The 23,156-nt window shown below is 39.1% G+C and overlaps 1 protein-coding gene across 1 annotated transcript in view; it reads left to right on the top strand.

The window, feature by feature from the left end:
* Positions 1–23,156, top strand: part of ndst2b (N-deacetylase/N-sulfotransferase (heparan glucosaminyl) 2b) — a 101,633-nt gene that overhangs the window by 65,966 nt on the left and 12,511 nt on the right. Inside the window, exon 2 of the mRNA XM_079801236.1 lies at positions 20,280–21,694. Within this exon, the coding sequence (XP_079657362.1) occupies positions 20,660–21,694 (1,035 nt within the window). The 5' untranslated portion in view covers positions 20,280–20,659. The remainder of the gene's footprint in view (positions 1–20,279; positions 21,695–23,156) is intronic.

The following is a 23,156-nucleotide window of genomic DNA, read 5'->3' as shown; positions in this document are numbered from 1 at the left end:
GGAAATTCCATGTACTACTTTTTTAATATATTTTTTTAAAGTTGTAGCCCTGGAACCAATTAATCTTATCTATTTCAGTTAAAATCAACAGCTATTATAGCACATGTTAACAAAACTTATTTAACATGTATATTTAATGAACAAGTAAGATATCACTGGCATTAGCGCAGTCATTGCCATTTACCTTCATGTATCTACTCTTCAGCACAATGATAACCACAGAAACTCTTTTAGATGTCAAACATAACCGCATTAAACACTAACAGGTCTTCCCCTTCACTAAAAACTTAATTTCAACATTTATTCTCCTTATCCAGTCCAATGCAAAGCATGATGGGAACTAGAAATCCACTGCCTAATTTCCAAAGTTATCAAGACAATTTCATTAAGTTTCTACAATAAAAAAAAAAAAAGCCAATTAATGCAGAAATTTGAGTTGAAAGGGGTCATGAACTGGCTTTTAAAAAAATGTTATACTGTTGTCTGAGGTCAACTTATGACGTTCGCATGGTTTTTACATTCAAAAACATCATAATGAATAAGTTAAAAGGCTATTTTCTCTCCTGGTTTTGAGGCTCTCTCAAGAAACACTGGGATTTGATGGGCGTGCCGCACTGAAGACTTTGAAGTAAACGCCCACGGCTAGGATTGGATAACAGTTTTGCATATTTAATGAGCTTCATCTCCCCTATGAGTAGGCTACACAAGGAATTGTTTTGAAAGCATGTGAGAAACGGCAAACTAAATGATTCGTTCCACAAGGCTCGCAAAATATCTTTATCAAACAAACACAATGATTTAGCTCTCATCCACCCGCGATTGATTGGAATGTTATTTTTTTATTACTTGGCCTGCCCGATCGGTGGATATAAGCGCAAACCGTGCATCACACACACACACACACCAAGTACATTGAAGACTGCATGATCAAAACTTCCGCGATTGTATTTTTCCTTCAATGTTACTTACGTTTTGGTAGCCCATCCGGAAAACACATAGCCCCGGGACGTTGGGCTTTGCGAGCCCTAGCCCATACATGTCCGAGTCTGATCTCGATTCGCAATGAATGAACCTAACACCACAAATAAAGGATTATCCAGCCGTTGACAGCATGCTAATGTTCAGTTAGACACGTACACATAATCAATAGATATCAAACGATCTGAAACAAAGCAATACTATCACATATAAAAAACATTTTACTCACATAAGTGTGTTGCTTCATTCATTCTGAAAATTTACAATTTTTTCCAGTCTCTTGTTTACAAACGAATCTGGTGAAATGAAGGAACTAGGGCTGCGCAATATATTGAAATTATCGAAATATCGCAAATGTACATATCGCAATATGCATATCGAAAGGGCACGCAATATCTGAATGATTTTAATAGGCTACTTCAACATTGTGAAAAGTGTACGTTTTAGGTTGATGCATATAGCAGAGAATAGACTGAGCACTTGACTGTGACTTGCTTGCCATTAAAACGAGTTATTAAACGCAATAACTTGCGAAAAACAACTCCTTGCAGTCTCGTGCTGTCTGACACACACACACCGAAGCACAAGCCGTTCTTTTTTTCGTGTCTTGTTACACACTCGAACTGTCAAATACACACACAGTTGCGTCAAAATGACTGTCTTGATGAGTATTTCGTTAAACACAGTCAGTTATGCTTTAAGTGAAAGATATCAGTTGGGGAAAGAAATACATTTTGCACACTCAAAGCAATATCGTATTGCATATCGAATATCGCATTATTTAACAAGGATATCGCATATCTAATTTTTCTTCAATATCGCACAGCCCTAGAAGGAACAGACGCGCAATGTCTTCCCCGCATGAGCTGGATATTCATTCAAAATAAAGTTCATCCATGCATTCATAATATTGGAATCCGAATGAAGCTTATGTAGTATGTTTAGAAAATCGATGCAGTTTAGCTCTCTCTGTAGGCCTGTGTTATTTTAGTGGCACGAGTCGGTGGGCGGGGCTACAGAATCAGGCGTTGTTCTTCTTCTGTTGAGGCGGTGCTCCTACACTCTCACGTCATAGCCTGGCACATTCTGAGATCGATCGTTTGCTGAGCCTGGGTGGTGTCAATAAAAGCTTTTCTTTGACTAACAAGGAAGTTTTCAGCTCTGAAACTTACAGGATATTCTTATATTACCATGACCTTTTATATATCAAAAGCTCAAGGAAAAGTTGATTTCTCAGTTCATCACCCCTTTAAATTACAGACAATATTAAAGCCACAATATGTAACATTTCGCAGCAGAGGTCGCTTATTGAAAAAAAAGGCGTAACTTGATGACGCCTTGAATTTGCAGAGCTTTTATTATGTCGCAGGCAACTGCTTCCGCTTCTTCCGCTCATGCGCATGCAGCGCTGTTTTATCATATTAGATACATTATTAGAGTGTGTTGAAAGTTATGTTATAATGCTACTCTGTGCGTTTGCTCAGCGGCTACTATGAGACACTTGTTGCACACTGCAGTAAGCTAGATCGATATTAGACATGGTAAAACATGATACCCGCGGTAAATCATGAAAATGTGATTTAAACAATAAGAATAACTGTGTTGAGTAATAAAACACATAATATTTTAACGCGTCTTTGGTGTTTCCACCAAAAAACGGAAATCGAGGGTGACGTGGTATGATGTCATTGATAGGTGACGCACTGACATAGTCTGTGTTCTGGTTAAAATTGCCTATTTCTCTGGATTTAAACATTCTTGGAAACATTTGGGAACATGTAAGTAAAACAAAATATATAACATTGTTCGAGTGGTTTTTGGATGTTTTAATCCAAAAATATTACATGTTGTAAATTTAAGTTAATGTAATGATCAACATTGATTATGTCAATAGAAATCTACAAAATAATGTTTTCAACTTAAAAGGTTTAATTAAAACAATAAATTAGAATTTTTTACTTGCAACCATGCATTTATTTTAGTTGTGATAACAGCCTAATTCCCCTGAATTACTTATTTAGAGGGGCACCATTCAAAAGTAACTGACAGCGATTATGTAAGTGTAACATTTGCATATTGTATTGACATCATAAAAGCCACATTGATTCTCATGCACATTCATCAGAAAACAAGACTCTTGCAGAGAGCCTTAACAATTGCATAATTCAAAGCAGCATTTTCATTTATTCTTTTAAGACATAAGCTTACCTAAAACTTTTGACACATTTTTTTTCTTTCAGGAAATGCAAATCTAGTTACTTATACTCATGTGGCACTGAGCACGAACAGTAAAACAATTTGTTCCAAGAGCATGCATGCATGCATACAAGCAAATACTGTATATATTACAGCAGTAAGCCACTTGAGGTAGTTTATTACAGTGACTTTAAGGCAAGGGGATGTTTCCCCCCTCTTAAAATCACATCTTAAACGTGGTAAAAGCACTGTTATAAACTCCTAGACATGTTTTTTCTTTCATAAAATGACTGAAAAAGCAATATGACTAAGACACCAGAGTTTAATAAATAATATGATATGTACTGTAGACTGCATTAATATAAATTCAGCTGATGCGTAGTCAGTTTGAACTGAACTCAATGAGATTCTACAGCCAGAACTGTTTTATAATGTGCATTATTTATACACGCATATGAACAGCACGAATTGCTCTTTGGTTCAATCAATCACAGTTATGGCTCCTCTGTATCCTGTGGTCAAGAGACTTTTTCCTCTGTATCTGAAGAGATGTAATTAAATGGTAGCTCAAGTTCATTAGAGCAGATCTTGGGTTTGATCATTACCTACAACATGGGACAGGTGGTTTTCTACGAATGGAAAAACACCTCTGGTAGATATCATATCCTTCTCCGGCCCTGTCCAGGAGCCTGGCTTTTCCTTTGTCCAGGCATTTTAATTGACAGCGTCTGGCTGTAGTCCCATTCCACCTCTGCAGGAGTCTTCAGCCCAACCTCACGCTGTCACGTTGTTTCACAGGGACGTAATTAAGGCTTATCCTTTGCAATGACGGCAGAGAAACTTTTACCACAGAGGGGTTTTAGGTGTTTTTAAAATGCTGGGTACGAAATTCCTTCCAGTGGACGTCAAGGCAAGTTGTCATAATGTGATCAGAATGGCCAGACTTAGCAGATAGACAGATGCTAGATATCCCTGTTAGGTTGGTTGTTGAAAAATACCAATAAGTCTGATGTATTCTTTGGTGAGTTTGACAATTGTGTATATACTAGCCTGTCAAATTACAAACGAGTTTCCACCGTTGGGTAAACAACACCATATAATGGGCCTGCTTTTTCGGCTTATATTTTGTATGAAGACATTTTCCTTTGAATATTGTTGCAGTTCATCATGAATAATACGATTGTGGGGCTTTTCACATTGAAATTCAGAACCCTGAGAAAAGGCCACTAGTGGTGGCAAATGCTGTAACTGGAATTTGTTTTTGTTTTTGCATGTTTCCAGTGACTTAAAAATAGCTACAAGCAGTTATTAAAATGATCCTGTGTACCTTTTAGCAAACTGTATTCCTCCAATCAGTGTTAATGACCTCATAAATATGCAAATAAGAATGTTAAATTGGGGTTTTTACAAATGCACAGTGTGAAATCTTGAAACCTGAATATCTAGGATTAATTACTAACCCAGGGGAAAATATGAACAGTGTGAAACAAGATAACACAGGATTATGTATGCATCACATTTTTAGCATTTTATTTACAGGCAGACGGGAAAGTGGAGTAGAAAGAGGGAATGGGATCAAGAAGTGACATGACCCACCGTACGTTTGAACCTGTGAGACAGCTTTTACACAATATACACTATCATTTAAAAGTTTGATTACACTTTATTTTCGATGGACCAAAGTAATATATCATTTTATTTCACCATAATGATATCACAGTATAGTTATTTTTGCTTTAAAGGTGCAGTGTGTAATATTTATGAGGATCTATTGACAAAAAAAGCAATATAATATACATAATAACTATGTTTTCAGTGGTGTATAAAGACCTTACATAATGAACCGTTATGTTTTTATTACCTTAGAATGAAGCATTTCTATCTACATACACCGCGGGTCCCCTTACAGTGAAGTCACCATTTTGCACCACCATGTTTCTACAGTAGCCCTAAATGGACAAACTGCTCTACAGAGTGCTAGCTACTCTCTGCTGTCTCAGATGATGACATATTTGTCCTGTGTCGGCCACCGTAGCTTCTCTATGTGCTTCGAAAGTGCTACATGTATTCTTATTAAAGTTACAAAAATGAATTAGTCAAAAGCAGTGAGAGATTTTCTCTTTTTTTGTTGTTGTTTGATTTACAATTCGTAATAACTGCAGCAGGTACATTTGGATGCTGTCACTTTAAGACAGCATTTTTTTTTGTATACTTGCAAATACATGTCACTTTGACACATAGGTATGTATATTTAACCATTCATGCCCAATTAAGCAGCAAAAAGCTCTATGAGCTTCCTGTCACGCTGACTTGCGAGTCTCTCAGACAGCACTGGGAAACAGTCTCTCAGAGAGCGCACGCATATACTGAAATGAATTGTCTTTCACTGCTTATTGTGCTTCAGTATAGCTCTTAAAAAATCTGTTTTTAAACCGCAATGCTTACAAACGATAAGCTTTCGTGACTGCGTAGCACAGCAACGTTACGTGAGCGTAACCGCGATAGAGCAATAGCTGAAAATCTCTGCCTGTTGACAAATGTCTACCGGTTAATCGTATATCGCCCACCTCTACTCACCAAGGTAGTTGTGCTGCTTAAAATTTTTGTGGAAACCATGTTACATATTTTTTCGAGATTCTTTAGTAAATAGAAATTTCAAATGATGAAATGATTTCAAAATATATGTCTTTACTGTCACTTTTGATCAATTGAATGCAAGTATTAAGTTCTTTAAAAAACTAAATCCTACTGTCCCAAAACCTTTGAAGGGTAGTCAGGGGTGCCGTATAGAGGGGAAAAGTTAGGACAATTCCAAGGGGCCCTGACTGACAGGGGCCCCAACAAATAGGTAAAAACGAATTAAAATTTTGTATTATATTATACACTGAGTACATTGAGTACATTTCAAATAATAATCAAATGAATGATGTCTTTGATTTTACTTATGTTGGCAATAAAAGTTAAATATCCTCATTGACCAAAAAGTAAAACATCCATATTGACCGACCACCCCCCTGTATCTGCATGAAATGGTTTGGTCTTGCCTTAGCGCACTCATCAGTAGCTGCGTTTCCATTACAGATTTGCACAACACTTTTGCGATATTTTCTAAAAGTCGATCAAAAATATTACAAAATGATGGCGTTTCCATTAACTGATGTTATGTGACTAAAACTATTTTTTTTTTCTCTCGTGATAAGTCATTCCAAAAATTATGCCATGTATGTTGTTAGGTTTATATCCCAGCCACCGCACGCCATTGATTTTAATGGAAGGAGACGTATGTGTGTTATCCAAGCATTGATGGATTAATGTTTGAATTTGATGGTGGAAATTCAAAGTTTTTTTTTACCACTTTGTTATTTTGGCTCGGAATTTCGTTTGTTGGAAATATAAACTGAATTTAGAAATGCTTTTCAAATTAAAAACTTAGCGTTTAATAAACAAAATATATTTTTGAAATGAAGACAGCGTTTGGAGGGGAGTGCAAAATCCCTGAGTCCATTAGAAGGCGCCGACGACTTTGTCGGCCATGGGTTAAAGAAAACGCAGCCTATTTAGTTTCATAGTTAGGCTATGTTTAAATAGTATTATTATTTTCATTTCATATGCTGATTATGAAAAGTGAGCAGCATGAGTAGGGCACATAATCAGATGCGCATAGGCTATGTCTGGGAACATGGATTTTGAGCATGTATTTAATTTAATTTTGTTTCCTATAAAGTCTTTCTTTAAAATGTATTTCGTTTTGTATACATTTTATCTTAATTTTAATCAATGTTTCATAAACTAATTGGCTGGATTTCATAAACAATTAGGAAATATAGCAGTCAATATAATCGTGACATGGAGGCGTCAGCGACATTAATAGCATTGCATGTGAACTGGAGCGCATCTCACAGACATGAGAAATATGTCGCTTGAAATGTCTGCTTTTAAACGAAACAATTCAAAATGAAAAGAAATAGGCTACTCTCTGATTATGTAATAAAATGTGCATTTGTATCTTGGCGCGTCCACTACTGCGGAGACGGCGAGCCAGCACCGTCAGCCGACATGACACAGAAAACTCTAGAGTTTATTAATAAACAATTAAAATGTCTCCTTGCTATTTTTGACACATTCATAATCAATACTTTTGCCGGTTCTTTGTGGCAAGCTTAATGCATGCGCTTGAGTGGGGATAATAATAGCCTATTATATCGGTAGCATACTCATTACGGTAATATATTAGCCTATGTAAACGCTCGGGTTTAGTTAGTCAACGAATGGCTTAAATGAACAACTAGGTCACTATTATATATAAAAAAATCTTTAGTCGGGGACAGCCCTACTTATTTCACATATTTTTGAACCAATGTCACAATGTGCATTCTGGGATGAGCGAGCAGGCTGAGCAGAATGAGCAAGCTCGAGGTCAGTAGACCTATTAGATTTTGGATAGCTAGCTTGGCTTGTATGTTTGGTGCAGAATGGGTGTGTTAGGGGGGCCCAACCTCATATTCTTTCATAGGGTCCAAAATCTCTAGCGGCGCCCCTGAGGGTAGTGTATATCCTTTTGTATTACCTTCCACACCACAGCTACGACAGGGTAAACGATTTCAAGTGTGAACAGCCATTCTAGTCAATTACTGTCTTAAATGATCTGCATTTCCCAGCTGTGTAACCCATGATAGGCTGTCTGACCCTTAGATAAGCTCTACTACCTGTCTGGCTTGAGCAATTCAATTGTAGCATGCTAGAAAAAACAGCGATTTGGCCTTTCCTCTGTCGCTTTGTCTTTTAAAGAAAATCAATTTCCCTCAACAGAAGCCTTGATATCTGGAAAGACAGAGAAAATCACCCCATGGCTGCATGATCTTCCTATTTAATCCAGCCTTTTCGGGGGAAAAAGTGAACTTTCTAAAACTCTGTGCCGGTATGTTTTCATGTGCCCATGGTGGTTGATTGGAATTCTCAGAACGTGGTTTAAAATGGATGCCATTAAAAGCCTTTGTAGTAGATTGATGTCTTGTTGTTGTTGGTGTGCTTTTTGTGGCCTTTTGCACTTTTATTTTAAGTGCATTCAAAGGGACGTGGAGATAATGCTTGCTGCACTATAAGGTTTAATCACAGATAACATTTGAATTTGAATGGCTGGTGAGAGGATATCATTTTCTCTTCTCAGAGGTTCAGCTCTTCAGCTCTTAGCTTTGGGCTCTTAGAGGTGGTTCATGGATTTCGTCGAAAGAGAGGCTCTTTGAGCGCATTTTATGCCTTTGTGCTCAAGGCTGCACACATTGCCACTAACACTTGACATTTTGAACGTTAACCAGTTCCAGTAAAAAAAAATTATCAACTTGTACAAGCGTGTGTGTGGAGATTTATCCAATGTCACTCGCAAATCAAATGTTGGCATGGATTCTCATGTTAGTGTTAATGCATCTATCTATCTGTCTGTCTGTTGGTCTGTCTGTCTGTCTGTCTGTCTGTATATATTAGGCAGCAAGTGAACATTTTGTCCTCAAAGTTGATGTGTTATAAGCAGGAAAAATGGGCAAGCGAGAGGATTTGAGCGCGTTTAACAAGGGCCAAATTGTGATCACTAGACGACTGGGTCAGAGCATCTCCAAAACTGCAGCTCTTGTGAGGTGTTCCTGGTCTGCAGTGGTCAGTATCTATCAAAAGTGGTCCAAGGAAGGAACAGTGGTGAACCATGATCCTGTATGGGCGGCCAAGGCTCATTGATACACGTGGGGAGCGAAAGCTGGCTTAAATTGCTCAAGAAGTTAATGCTGGTTCTGATAGAAAGGTGTCAGAATACACAGTGCATCACAGTTTGTTGCATATGGGGCTGGATAGCTGCAGACTAGTCAGGGTGCCCATGCTGACCCCTGTCCACCGCCAAAAGGGCCAACAGTGGGTATTTGAGCATCAGAACTGGACCACGGAGCAATGGAAGAAAGTGACCTGGTCTATCTTGGTTCCAGATACCACAGCACACCTTCCGGGGTCTAGTGGAGTCCATACCTTAATGGGTCAGGGTTGTTTTGGCAGCAAAAGGGGGACCAGCACAACATTAGGTCATAATGTTATGCCTAATTGGTGTGATTTTTATCATAGGTACACTTCAGCTGTGAGTGACGGAATCTAAAACAAAAATCCAGAAAATCACATTGTATGATTTTTAAGTAATTAATTAGCATTTTATTGCATGACATAAGTATTTGATACATCAGAAGAGCAGAACTTAATGGTACAGAAACCTTTGTTTGCAATTGCAGAGATCATACGTTTCCTGTAGCTCTTGACCAGGTTTGCACACACTGCAGCAGGGATTTTGGCCCACTCCTCCATACAGACCTTCTCCAGATTCTTCAGGTTTCGGGGCTGTCGCTGGGCAATGCGGACTTTCAGCTCCCTCTGAAGATTTTCTATTGGGTTCAGGTCTGGAGACTGGCTAGGCCACTCCAGTACCTTGAGATGCTTCTTACGGAGCCACTCCTTAGTTGCCCTGGCTGTGTGTTTTGGGTCGTTGTCAAGCTGGAAGACCCAGCCACGACATCTTCAATGCTTTTACTGAGGGAAGGAGGTCATTGGCCAAGATCTCGCGATACATGGCCCCATCCATCCTCCCCTCAATACGGTGCAGTCATGCTGTCCCCTTTGCAGAAACGCATCCCCAAAGAATGATGTTTCCACCTCCATGCTTTATAGTTGGGATGGTGTTCTTGTGGTCGTACTCATCCTTCTTCTTCCTCCAAACACGGCGAGTGGAGTTTAGACCAAAAAGCTCTATTTTTGTCTCATCAGACCACATGACCTTCTCCCATTCCTCCTCTGGATCATCCAGATGGTCATTGGCAAACTTCAGGCTGGCCTGGACATGTGCTGGCTTGAGCAGGGGGACCTTGCTTGCGCTGCAGGATTTGAATCCATGACGGCATAGTTACTGGTTTTCTTTGAGACTGGGGTCCCAGCTCTCTTCAGGTCATTGACCAGGTCCTGCTGTGTAGTTCTGGGCTGATCCCTCACCTTCCTTATGATCATTGATGCCCCATGAGGTGAGATCTTGCATGGTGTCCCAGACCAAGGGAGATTGACCATCATCTTGAACTTCTTCCATTTTCTAATAATTGCGCCAACAGTTGTTGCCTTCTGACCAAGCTGCTTGCCTATTGTCCTGTAGCCCATCCCAGCCTTGTGCAGGTCTACAATTTTGTCCCTGATGTCCTTACACAGCTCTCTGGTCTTGGCCATTGTGGAGAGGTTGGAGTCTGTTTGATTGAGTGTGTGGACAGGTGTCTTTTATAAAGGTAACTAGTTCAAACAGGTGCAGTTAATACAGGTAATGAGTGGAGAACAGGAGGGCTTCTTAAAGAAAAACTAACAGGTCTGTGAGAGCCTAACCCTAAGCTCAAATACTTATGTCATGCAATAAAATGCAAATGAATTATTTAAAAATCATACAATGTGATTTTCTGGGTTTTTGTTTTAGATTCCGTCTCTCACAGTTGAAGAGTACCTATGATATTACAGACCTCTACATGCTTTGTAAGTAGGAAAACCTGCAAAATCGGCAGTGGATCAAATACTTGTTCTCCCCACTATATAGGGACTAAAATGGTTTCCTTGGTTACTTACTAGCTCAATTAAACACGATGTCTGTCTGTGGGTGTCTATTTAATGCCAAGTGAAAATGACTAATCTTTTAAAACTAACTTGACTAACTTGTGGCTACTGGATCGTTTGAAAACCATGTTGACATTTATAGCATTCTTATATTTGAAAAGAAAATGTAGATTCACTCCAACCTTCTGTTTTGACGTCCTTTTTGGGGAATTGGGTTGAAGCCTTAATTAAAAGGATCAAACATTAATCCTTCTCATAATTTGTTCCCTTCTCGGAAGAGATTTACAAGTAGCTGTAAATCTTTGATTTACAATGCAAATTTACTAGCAGCCCATCTGTGCTTTATCTTTTCTAATATGTCTGTTGCCATAGAGGATTTATGAATGGTGGACTTTAATTTCCTTTTTTTCTTTTCATCAAGTTTGTCCAGCTTCTTTTGTCCTTCGGCACAGTATTCATGGCATTTGACCACAGCAAATTACTTTTGTATTAGTATTTGCTCTTGTTATTGTGACATCCATAAATGGAAAGGCTCTTGCTCTGACATCATTCAAGACAAAAAAAAAAATGTATCATGTTGCTCTCTGTTGAGAATCCTTTTTTCTTCTGTTCTTTAATCAATTCATTTTCTTTGTTTAACTCTAAAATTCAATTTAAAACCTTCCTTTTGGACAATTATGAAAAATGCCATGCATTGCATGTCTGAGTTTAGTATTTAATATTTGATTTGCACACATACTGGTAATCAGCATGAGCCCTTTTCAAGCAGTTAGCCATGAGATGTTATCTAGTCTAAGTCTATTGAGCTGCTAATCTCATTCTTCTTATAAGTGTGATTTCATATTTTCCCCTGGTTATCTGTCTTAACACTAGCTCTGTTTGAGAACCTTGAGCTGTCTCGATACCTAGCGCCTACTGTACATAGGCAGCATCTTAACAATGAGGGAACCTGATATAATTGGCTGATTTAAAGGACCCTGCATAGGCAGCAAGTCTCTTAAGTCACTCATAGCTCAAATAACGCTACTCCAGTAAAGAGCACACAAGATTCATCTAAACCTTACAGTTGATTCCCAGAGTTTGACGTTAACATTTTGCTATTCTTCTGGCATGACACACAGTCAGGCAGCTATTTTCCATGAAGGTAGGCATATTCTGCTTATGCTGTCTCTAGTGATTCTATAAGAAGAAAAATACATAATACACACATATTGGGTGTAGTAGTCCGGTTTGATTGTATTAAAGGGGTCATGAACTGCATTATTTAAGTACTTTATAATGGCAAACTTGTATTGTTAGTATGATTTTTACATCAAAAATGGTCATAATGTAGAAATAAAAGGCCAGAATTTACCCCTTTGAACGTTTAAAGGGGCGTGTCTGCTGTGACACTTCAATGGAAACGTCCACTGCAATGATTGGTTAACGTTTATGCATATGAAATAAGTATTACATGTGGAAATCCTTTTCTACGTTTTTACTGTTACAGCTTTTAAGATGAACTAATTGTGAAGTGTTGATTATAGCATTATAATTTAGATCTACTCCCGTCGCATGAAAGGTTGCAGCGATGAGCATTGTAGACAGCATGACAGAGGTCTTGAAACCGAGACAGAGGTGTGTCAACTGTAACAAAAGGACCCCATAGATGTTTTGAACAATATCAGCAGCACTGCGCTAAATGAACCCGCAGATGGAGGCGTAAAAATGAAGTGAAGTGATGATGAAGCCAAAAGTTCAGTGTTTATTTTCAATTCAAGACCCCTTTAAACTATTGTTAGCAATGCTTTGCTGTATCGAATAAAGTATGTTTCACAATTACAACGCATTCTGGGATTTCCTTATTTGTGAAGAATTTAGCCTATACAATAGTGCCTTTTTGCCAGAAGAATGTTCAGTATCATAATTATGCTGCCTAAAAGTGTTATTGTTCATTAAAGCTATATATATATATAATAAAAATGGTATGTTTTACTGTAAATGAAAATTTGAATTAATGTTGCCTTGGCAATTAACTGAAATAAGTTTTGAAATAAGTTACTAACGTAAAACTACAACTAAAATAAAAATAATTATAATTAATTATAAAAAAATAAATATTTAAAAAACAATAACAAAAATAAATAATTTTGTACAATAATAACTAGCAAAATATAAAAGTTTAAAAATAAAAGCTAATTCAAAATAGTAATAAAAAATACCAATATAACACTGCTGCCAACTTTAAAATGTCTAGTTAGGCAGCTCATGAAGTTAGCTTGGCTCTCTTTCACACTCTCTTCCCCCCTTCTCTCTCTCTTTCCCTAAATCATTAAGCCTGATTATACTGGGTCGATGACTTGAATTGATTGACTGCTGATTTCTAACAGCTCCCCCTGGCTGTGAGGTGGACACGTTGTGCTATAAATCAGAAAACTCAAGCCATTCTAGCTAATAGAATATCCCAACTCAGGCTCGGTAATAAAAGGATTACTGTTCTTCATCTGTCTGCTCTTGAGAGCCCGATCCGAACCGCCGAGAGGCCGTTAGCAGCCAACCTTGGAGAAATCCAGCTCTTAATACAATATCCCAGAGATGGAGGGCGCATGAGGGGTGGAGTGATTGATCCATCACCATGGAGATTTTGTAAAGGAGGAAGAGAAGCTAAAAGCAGGAAGATTGGAATTGATTTTAGTTCTTAATGCTGCGCTGAGCTTGATTTATATTCCTCTGATGGAATGACTTTTGTTTGTCTGCATTAATGTGTTTATGAGGGACTGTTGAGAGGAGGGGAGAGATACTGTCAGTTGCTCCGTCTGTGAATAAGGGCTGACAGCTCTAATAGCTGTTTGTTTTCGTGTCTATCTGAGGGAGTGTTTTCCAAAATGGATTTGACAGCCGTTAAGGGTGTGTACGCCACTGTGGTCATCTTTTATTTGACTGACAGCTGTATCAGGATGGGGAGGTAGAGATGGGCAGGTGAATCATCGTAGGCCTTGACTCCTGTGTAGGTTCCACTGAAATATCCATGACCTTGTGGCTGCGTATCCACCGCAGGCTTGTTGTAACATAGACCCGGGGAAGATGCCCGCCATCATGCCTGAGCTAGTATTGATTTGGATGCAATGTCTCGCACAAATATGAAACGGTGTTCCATTCCCTGCACAGTTAGACAGGATGAGTTGATTCAGGCATCTAGCCATGTGGAAACTGAAGTCCTCCTGAGCATGATGTGTCATGTGATTGCATCCATTAGGAATGTCAAAATACACAAAAATAAAAAATGTTAGGATACCAGTTTTTCTTCAGTATCTCATGACTACTGTCACAGGAGTCTTCAGTCTGGTTTTGAATATGTGCAGTTAAACCAGCTGTGATGAAAATATTGGTGTGTACTGTAATTATATACTGTATATACATACACTACCATTCAAGAGTTTGGAGTTGATGAGATTTTTTTAATGGTTTTGAAAGAAGTCTCGTATGGTCACCAAGGCTCAAAATTTACAGTGAAAATGAATTTGACCAAAAAAGCAGTATAAACAGTAATATTGTGAAATATAAAAATTTAAAAGAACTTTAATATATTTTAAATATCTATTTAGTCCTGTGATGGCAAAGATGAATTCAGCATCATCATCATTACAGAATTCAGCATCATTAGTCCAGTCTTTAGTGTAACATGATCCTTCAGAAATCATTCTAATATATCATCAGCATTGAAAAAAGTGGGAAAAAGTGCCTTTTTTTCAGAATTCTCTGATAAATAGAAAGTTCAAAATAACAGCATTTTAAATATATTCTTAATAAACATTATAAATGTCTTTTACTGTCACTTTTGATCTGTTACTGACCCAGTTTGGGACGGTAGTGTATATAATTTTCTGTGCTTATATTGTATGTATGTATATTGTTAGTAAGAGTGAAAGAGTTCTTATATATTCGTTAGTTCACAGACCAGGACCGGACTCCATAACCCCTGAAGTAATACCATAATTTCATTAGCTTTAATTTACAGTATTCAATAGCATATTTGTTTTGCTGTGGTATTGAAATTGGTAAATCATGAAATTTCACTGCTCGTGACATTGTGACGTCCCTATATCCCTTGCAATAGAACTAAAATGCCCATTTCAGGCAGAAGAATATATCGCCATTGTTATATTATGTGAGTGAAGTTGTTTTGCTCGTGTTTTTCAGTTGTCTGAGTTTGGTTTTACATCACAATGTCCTCAAGAGCCTGGTAAATGACCTCAGGGCAAGCAAAGCACATTCCGGTGTTATGTTAAAAGTGGTACAATTACGAATGCATCATGTACAAACCAGCTTTGAGCTATTACAAGCTATTTTCTCGTCCACACATGCTGACACATGTCCTTTCCTATAAAAAACCCAAACATGCACACAATCTCCTCTACAGCCCTCCTACTTCCACTCTTTCTCCATCATTTATGTTCACCTTCTCTGCAGCTCATCAAAAAGAAGCTGTTCATAATGTTGAGAGTGTGTGTGTGTATTGACAGTATAAGGCAGCATTAGCTTTAGCCCAGATGAAAACACTCTTGACAGGGGATTGGTGAATATCAGTTCTTAAGGTGCCAGCAGATTTTTTTTCTTATGTGACGGTCAGATTACTGTGTGTGTGAAGAAAATCTGACTGAGCCAGGATCACTCCTGCACTCCGGTTAATGTCAACATCAAACTGCAACCTGTTTTGCTACAGAAATAAAACATATTTCAGGGTGAAATTGAAACAGGATATTCAACAAGAAATTTGATTTCATGTTGACTTCTGTTACATTTGACTTTATTTACCGGCATCTCTCTCTTTCATGCAGTGTCACACTCTCATTCCTTTGTTGGGCATATTTATCTTATCTGTGTAAGCTTCTCTTTCCCATTAGCACCCGAGTTGTTCAGCAGGGGCGTCTTACTTAGATCACCTAATTATACTTCTTCACTTATTAACACCTTTTCTCTCACTAAATCTTTTCCTTTCTCACACTTTTGGAAGTCTTGTGATGAATATCCTGACTAATGGAGACCTATTTAACACTAATCTTCCACTGTTAAATATTTATCAATGGTTAATGAGAGCGGTTATCTTGGCTTTTTAGAAGATAGAGGGATGGAAGATTAAACTTTAACCTTATTCTGTAACATTTGCTATCTGCTCTTTTTTTAATGAAATGTACTACCATGGACCCTACTGATTCAACAGCCATATTTTTTTATTTAGGAAGTATAAGGTGGTCTGTGAAGTAGAGCCACCTCTGTATAAAATGGCTTTTTATCTCTTTTGGTGAGTGGGTTGAATAGGCTACTGTGTGCCTCCAAATCTTGTATGCAGTCAGACCTGTGATTTTGGGTGCGTTCACACTTGTAGTTCGGTTCGTTTGGTCCGGACCAAAAAACAAAAACAAAACATATAGTCCTGGTCCGCTTGGCGTTCACACTGGCATTTTTAACAGCAAACCTAAAGTTACCGAACCAAAGGCATAGAGATACGGTCACAACCTGATTGGTCGGCTTTTATGACGTATATTTCGCGACGGAGCTTGCTTACCGAACATTCAAAACAATGCTGTGTGCTGGATTAAACGCGATCATTTTATGCGTGTACATATGGTTTTATTTTTACCAGCTGAGAACTCACGAAGAGCTCATAAAATGTTCAAAACATTCCAAACAGCACCAGGATTTCCTTCGTTGTATGCAGAAACGAAGATCTGCATATATTGATGAGGCACTTTACCTCCTCGTTGCTCCACCTTTGCCCTCTACTCATTTTAGATACACCGATCTTTCCATAGATATACATAATAAAGGCTAGATGTCTCGTCCGCGCTGCTGGCCAATGGAGGTCGAAGCACCTGGCGGCCATCTTGTCACAGGCAGCTCGCTCACTCGTAACATTGTTTTCATGGTGCTTGCACTTTTTCATCGCGTTACGCAATTTTCCATAGAAGACCATTTACATATGTGTGTATGGTGTATAATTATTATGTGTATATAAATACACTCACACATGCGTGTATATATTTAAGAAAATGTATATATATAAATGTGCGCTATTATTAGGCACATATCCAAGTGTTTGTGTAGAAAACACAAATATTCTCAGATTATGTAATCCGTATGAAACGTGCATATAGGCATTACACTGCGGAGATGACGAGTCAGCATCGTCGACTTAATCTCTTAAACATTATCAACCATTACACACCATGATAAACAATATAATTACTGATTAATGTGATTTAATATATTATGAACCATTTATAGCTCAAAACACCCTGTCCCACACCTGTGCATAAAATAAGATAATTTAATTACAATTTGACATTATTTCAAATGGAATTGTTTAAAATATAGATTAATTTACAGAATCTTTAATTTACTGATCATTTTTAAGATATTTTTAACTAAATATGCCGGTCACACACTTTTGAGTCCTTACCGCAACAATGAAAAAAAGCTTTTATTATAAAATTGTATCAAACACAAACAAGTTTCTATGGAAAAATAAATTATCACTTGAGCACATTGCTGACAGACTGGGCCACCACACTACCTCACTCACAAGATACCAAAAAAAAGAAGGTAAACATCATCTTTTCTGCTCTAGTATTTATTGTGCGTCCTTACCATTCAGCTTAATAATTGTGTATTTTGAACTACATTTTAAAAATAAATGTATATTACTGTTGAATTCATGTATATTGTTTTTGTTTTTGATTTCGTGGCACTTTAATATTGTCCTTACCGACAAAAGATGTCATTACCGCAGCACTGCTCTATTTCTTTTTTTCTTCTTCACATTTTAATTTGCAAAAAATATTTGAACACTTAAGTTGAGGACAAAATGTTCAATGGCTGCCTAATATATCCCACCCACTAACAGTGCCGTGATGAAGAGATAATCAGTATTTATTCACTTCACCTGTAAGTGGACATAATGTTATGCCTGATTAGAGTGTGTGTGTGTGACAAATTTATATATAGTTATAGTAGTATGTCATTTTATTATAGAAAAAAATATCCACAATAAAGTGTAGCCTTTTGAACCTTATTTCTAGTATGCCTCAAGCTTTTATTAATGTTTTTTTCTTAATCAGTTAAGTGACTCGTGTCATTAAATCTCAGGCGTAATTGTGTGAATCACAGCTCCTGCTGAATTCATTATCCTTATATTACCTGTGGATCAAATATCAGCCAGAGGGCATGTGACACTTTGTCTTTATATAAAGCCAGTAAGACATTCCGCAGAGCCGTTGGCTTCCAGCAGTCATAAGGAACAGTGTCCCATAGAGCTGTTGTTCTCCTGTTGGCCAGACACACTGGCCGAGCAGAAACCCTATACTGCCTGGCCGGGATAATGATTTCCTAGTGGAAGGAAAGGAACCATAAGTCAACACTGAAGTCAAGCGGAATATGTGTGCTGAATCACTCAAAGTGTTCCTGAGTGCCGTGGGAAGAGAGTGTGCTAAGGACTCTTGAAGAATGTCATCTGCTTATGCGTGTCGTGACGCTGGCGGCCCTCAGGCACCCCTCGGGCTGAACTGATTCTGCCCTTCTGTGTTAGACTCTGTAGAGCTGCACTACAAAGCTCTCGCTCCACGCTGTGGTCACAGGTTGCACTGCTTCTGCATCTCGAAAAGCCTCTTTGACTAGACCATGTGCAACAAAAGCTTAAGAAACATCCTCAGAAGATAAGGCCCCAGCATTGTGGTGCATTTCGTTCCTGTCATAGAGTTTGTTCTGCTAAGTTCTGTGTCAAAGTTATTCTTGGCAACTGGAAAGATCCATTTACATGGTGCAGTATAATATAATATAAAACTGCTTAGTCAGCTCATGTTTTATCTCTGAAATTCTTCATGCTCAGCCATTCTGCTTTTTTTTCCCAGAGATTAATCATTGAAATGTGCCACATTAATGGAACTGGATCTCTGGTGCAGAAACTGCTTCACGTCCAAAGCTTGTTCTGCACTTTTTAACTAATAAAGGCATGGAAAAATTTTTAAGCCATTACTTAATGAAAGCTTAGTGCAGTGTGTCAAACATAATGATTTTTCCCTTCGCCCTAAAATTACATTTCATGTGTTCTTAACTTATTCAAATAAATGCAATGCTAGCAAAGGCTAATATTGAAGCGTTAAAGGCGATAATGTCAGTGGCAGGGCGACTTGTTTGGGTCGTCACTTGGCCTACTTAACTAGAACTCCATTTCTCACGGCATCAGATTTCTCTGCAGTATCTACAGGTGCTTGTTGGATCTACCAAACTTAATCACATTTGATATCAAGGACGCCACAGAGCTGAAAACAGCTCATGATAAACAGACTGCGCCGTACTGACATTTCATACTTGACGCCCTCTTCTTTTGTATACACGTAGCACACGCACTAGCACTCTCTCACATTTGCAGTCACACCTGAAAGCTTATATCGGGGGAGCATGACTATAGGGTGGAGTTATTTTGGGATCCCTGGGAAAAGGTCTCATGTAGACGGTAAGGGAGATTTGATGATGGGTACATTGAGTGTTAATGGGGCAGGGGTGTGTTTTTGTGAGTATGTGTTTGTGTGTCATCTGACGGAAAAATCAGCAGATGGTTTGTCTATATTACTCTCTCTGTGGAGATACTGTGTGGCCCCTTCTTGTCTGTGTTGGCCCCTGGGATGGGGAGAAGCTCTTCGACCTGAAGTTTTAAAGGTTAAGAAAGTGCATGGTACAGTTCAGATAGCAGCACGACTCCATTCTGAAATTCTCACGTTAATTTTGTTACTCTTTATGTGAGTGTTTAAGGTGGATTTCCTGTTTATGTTATGGCCATGGGTATATACCTAGAGCTTATCCAGAATCTAGACATCGTAAAAATGTCTGCTCTTAATATCATTAAAGGATTAGTTCGCCCAAAAAGGAATTGTGTGTTTACATACACATCTTAACACCGGTTATGGCTAATACTCCGACAGTGTGTAAGGTCACGCATAGTTTAAATGCATTAAGCAGTGCTCTTTTATCGGGTGAAGGTCAAAAACTGTTTAAGAAAAACCAGACACATGAAATACAACGATTTCACTCTGCATGTAAACGTTGACCAATGGTCTGATGTATGTCAACTTTTTTTATCCTAAATGTCATTCTAAAGATGTATTGATCACTCTTTTCAATAGAATTACAATGAATGGGGACTAGAGCGTCATGGTACTTTTGTTTCCTTTTTGAAGCTGCAAAACTTCAGTCCTCATTCATTGTAATTCTATTGAAAAGAGCAAACAGTGTATATCTCTCCCTTTGTTTCCCTCCCCCCAAAAGGAAAAAAAAATCTTACAGGTGCTTTCAGAACGATAAGAGGGTGACCAAATTTTCATTTTTTGATAACTTTATCTTTAAATGCTGGGATATAGAAATCTTGGCAAAAATCTGAGAAAAAGTTGTGCCGTGTATTCCAGCCTTAAAGTAAACAGACTTAGTACTAATCCTTCTAAACTTTCTCATTTCTGTTTTAGGATGAACAGGTGCCTCTGCTAGATGACGTTTCTCTCACGCCTGGTGTGTTCAAGCAGATGCATGAAGTGGCAGAAGGTTTTAAGTCAGAGCATCAACACTCTAAACAACAAACAGATGAGCTGTGTTTTCACATGATGCCTCCAGCTGCTCACGCGTAGGGTCATTATATGGATGGGAAGAGTACCATACAAAAAGAGAGACACCGGAGCGGCGACTCCGTCGCAGGCTATGGGGGCCATGGTGACCTAGATTCAATGGTTGTTTCCTGGCAGGGCAAATTCATTGCCATTTAATCCCTGCCCTCTTTTTATTCTACCTCCCTACCAGAGTGAGGCGTTACCCTCTCTCTGTCCCTGCTACCCACTTGGCCAAGACAGCTATGGCTGGAGTGAGGAAGTTGGCACGAGTAGTCAGGCATCAAGGTCTCCACCGCCTGATCCTTGCACTCATTCTCTTCTGTCTACTCTCCATGGCCTACCTGGCTTATCACGTCAGTGCTGGACCCAAGATCAAGGAGGCCCCTCTGCCATTACCACTGGGGGACTGTGTAGCTACATCAGTAGTTGGTGGAGGACAAAGGGCTCCACTGTTCCTGCCATCGCAGATCAGCCAGCGGCGACACTCGGCGAGGACAGCAGACACCTCTCGGACAGAGCCTGTGGTGTTACTCTTCGTGGAAAGCATCTACTCCCAACTCGGACAAGAGATTGTTGCCATCTTAGAGTCAAGCCGCTTTCATTACCGCACTGAAATTGCACCAGGGAAGGGGGACATGCCTCCTCTGGCTTGGCGAGGCCGCGGCCGATACACACTCATCGTCTATGAGAATCTGCTCAAGTACGTCAACTTGGACTCGTGGAACCGCCAGTTACTGGATAAATACTGTCAGGACTATGGAGTGGGAATCATTGGCTTCTACCGGGCGAATGAAAACTCGCCATCCAGCGCTCAGCTCAGAGGCTTCCCTCTGTTCTTGCGTTCAAACCTGCCACTTTGGGATTACAGAGTCAACCCTGCTGCACCCCTACTCTACATCACCAAACCTAATGAGCTGGAACCTGGCCCTTTACCTGCAGACAACTGGACCACCTTCCTGTCCAACCACAGCACCTATGAGCCTGTGCTGTTAGCTAGCCCCAGGCCAGCAGAACCCAATCAGCTCCCAACACACTCACACCAACAGAGAGCGCTGCTGGCTACGGTTGTGCAGGACCTAGGTCTTCACGATGGCATCCAGCGGGTGTTCTTTGGTGGAAGCTTGACGTTTTGGCTGCACAAGCTGCTGTTTGTGGATGCTGTGGGCTATTTAACTGGCAGGAGGCTCAGCCTCTCATTGGACAGATTTTTGCTGGTGGACGTGGATGACATCTTTGTTGGGAAGGAGGGCACACGCATGAAAGTGGCGGATGTTGAGGTAAGAGCCTTAAAAAAAAAATTATTGGATGTACTTGCCAAGACTTTTCCAGGTGTAAGACATAATGTGCTTGCTGAAACTAGCATCACTGTTACTTAAGATCATCAATACCCCCAAAGCTTGCACAGCTGTATATTTACCTCTGTGTGGGTTTGTCATTTGTTCTCTGTAATTGTAGGTAGTTTTGATTTAGATGCTGTTGGATGTTTGATGATCACATTAGATTGTTTGGGCGTTAGCTTCTATCCGCTCCTGGTTTCCGCAGATCATCTTCTTCGCTTGGATCTGGCAGGATTTAAGATTATGACCCCCCCCCCCCCCCCCCCCCCCCCCATGGCAGAGGAAAACAGGCTAAATCAATCCCATAGATTTGCATTGAACAAAAGAATTCAGCCATATCTAATGACTGGAATATCATAGACCCTAGAAGCAACCCAGATCACCCTAGCAAAAAAACCTTGACAACCACCACTCATATGTTTATGAGAAAGTGGGGAAAAAACTAGTTTGTTGATTTGAAATGATCTGTTTGTGATAGGGTTGATAGGGAATGAGACATCAATCAGAGCTGACCCAGTTTGTCTTCCATCAAAGGTATCTTTTGTTTAAATAATCCAAGCTCTTTACTCTCAGAGCTTCTCTCTGACTGCCATCACACTCCCAGAGCTCCTCCATGACTGAAATGAAGCTAATGAATTAGCACGCTTAATACGGTTCAGGGAGATGTATTCTCTCTGCCGCTGTTTGTAGAGAGCCTTGATTATTGTGCGAGAGGGACAGCTTGTTTGTAATGCATTGGAGCATGGCATTCTTCTTTCTCTGTCTCTCTGTCTCTCCCTCTCATCTCCTCAGAGGGAAAGAAGGCTCTTGCTGAAGGCTAGCATGGGCTAATTAGACTGGCTCACTTTTTAATTTGAGCAGATAAGTTCTCATAGGGGTTTCTGTGTGGCCCACCACACCAAAAGCAATGTCATGCCTGAGGTTTTCAGTTTCAAATTTCTCATCTTTCTCTCTTACCCTTGCTTTTTCCCCCCAGTAAGAGAGCACTTTTTCATTTTTCATCTTTTGTTCTATTCTTATTTCTTCTCCCCCTTTATCTTCATTGCATTTCTTGTTTCTGCAAGATCTGTCCTCTTTTATCCACCTCTTCTCCAACCTCCAAGGAAAATAGAGAAAAAAATGTCTCAAACAGGATGAGGAACCTGAATTTAAAGTTTAGCTGTTTATGGTTGTTTGCCACATTAATATACTGTAGAATTGAACTGATGTGTGGTTACAGCTTTAAATATGACTCATCCAGTCAGAACTGAATACGTAACATTTTGTTTTGTCAATATTAATATTCAATCTTTAAATTAAAGTCTTTTGATGTTACAAATAAAGAGAAAATTACTTTAATTTGTTTTTTTAATTGGCTGGATTATCCAAAATTGGTATTAACATTAATTGTTTTTGGAATTCT

This window comes from Gobio gobio (assembly GCF_949357685.1).
Source record: "Gobio gobio genome assembly, chromosome: 20".
Classification (NCBI taxonomy): Eukaryota; Metazoa; Chordata; class Actinopteri; order Cypriniformes; family Gobionidae; genus Gobio; species Gobio gobio.
Note: the sequence above shows the minus strand (reverse complement) of the source record. Positions and strands in the feature narration are given on the sequence as shown.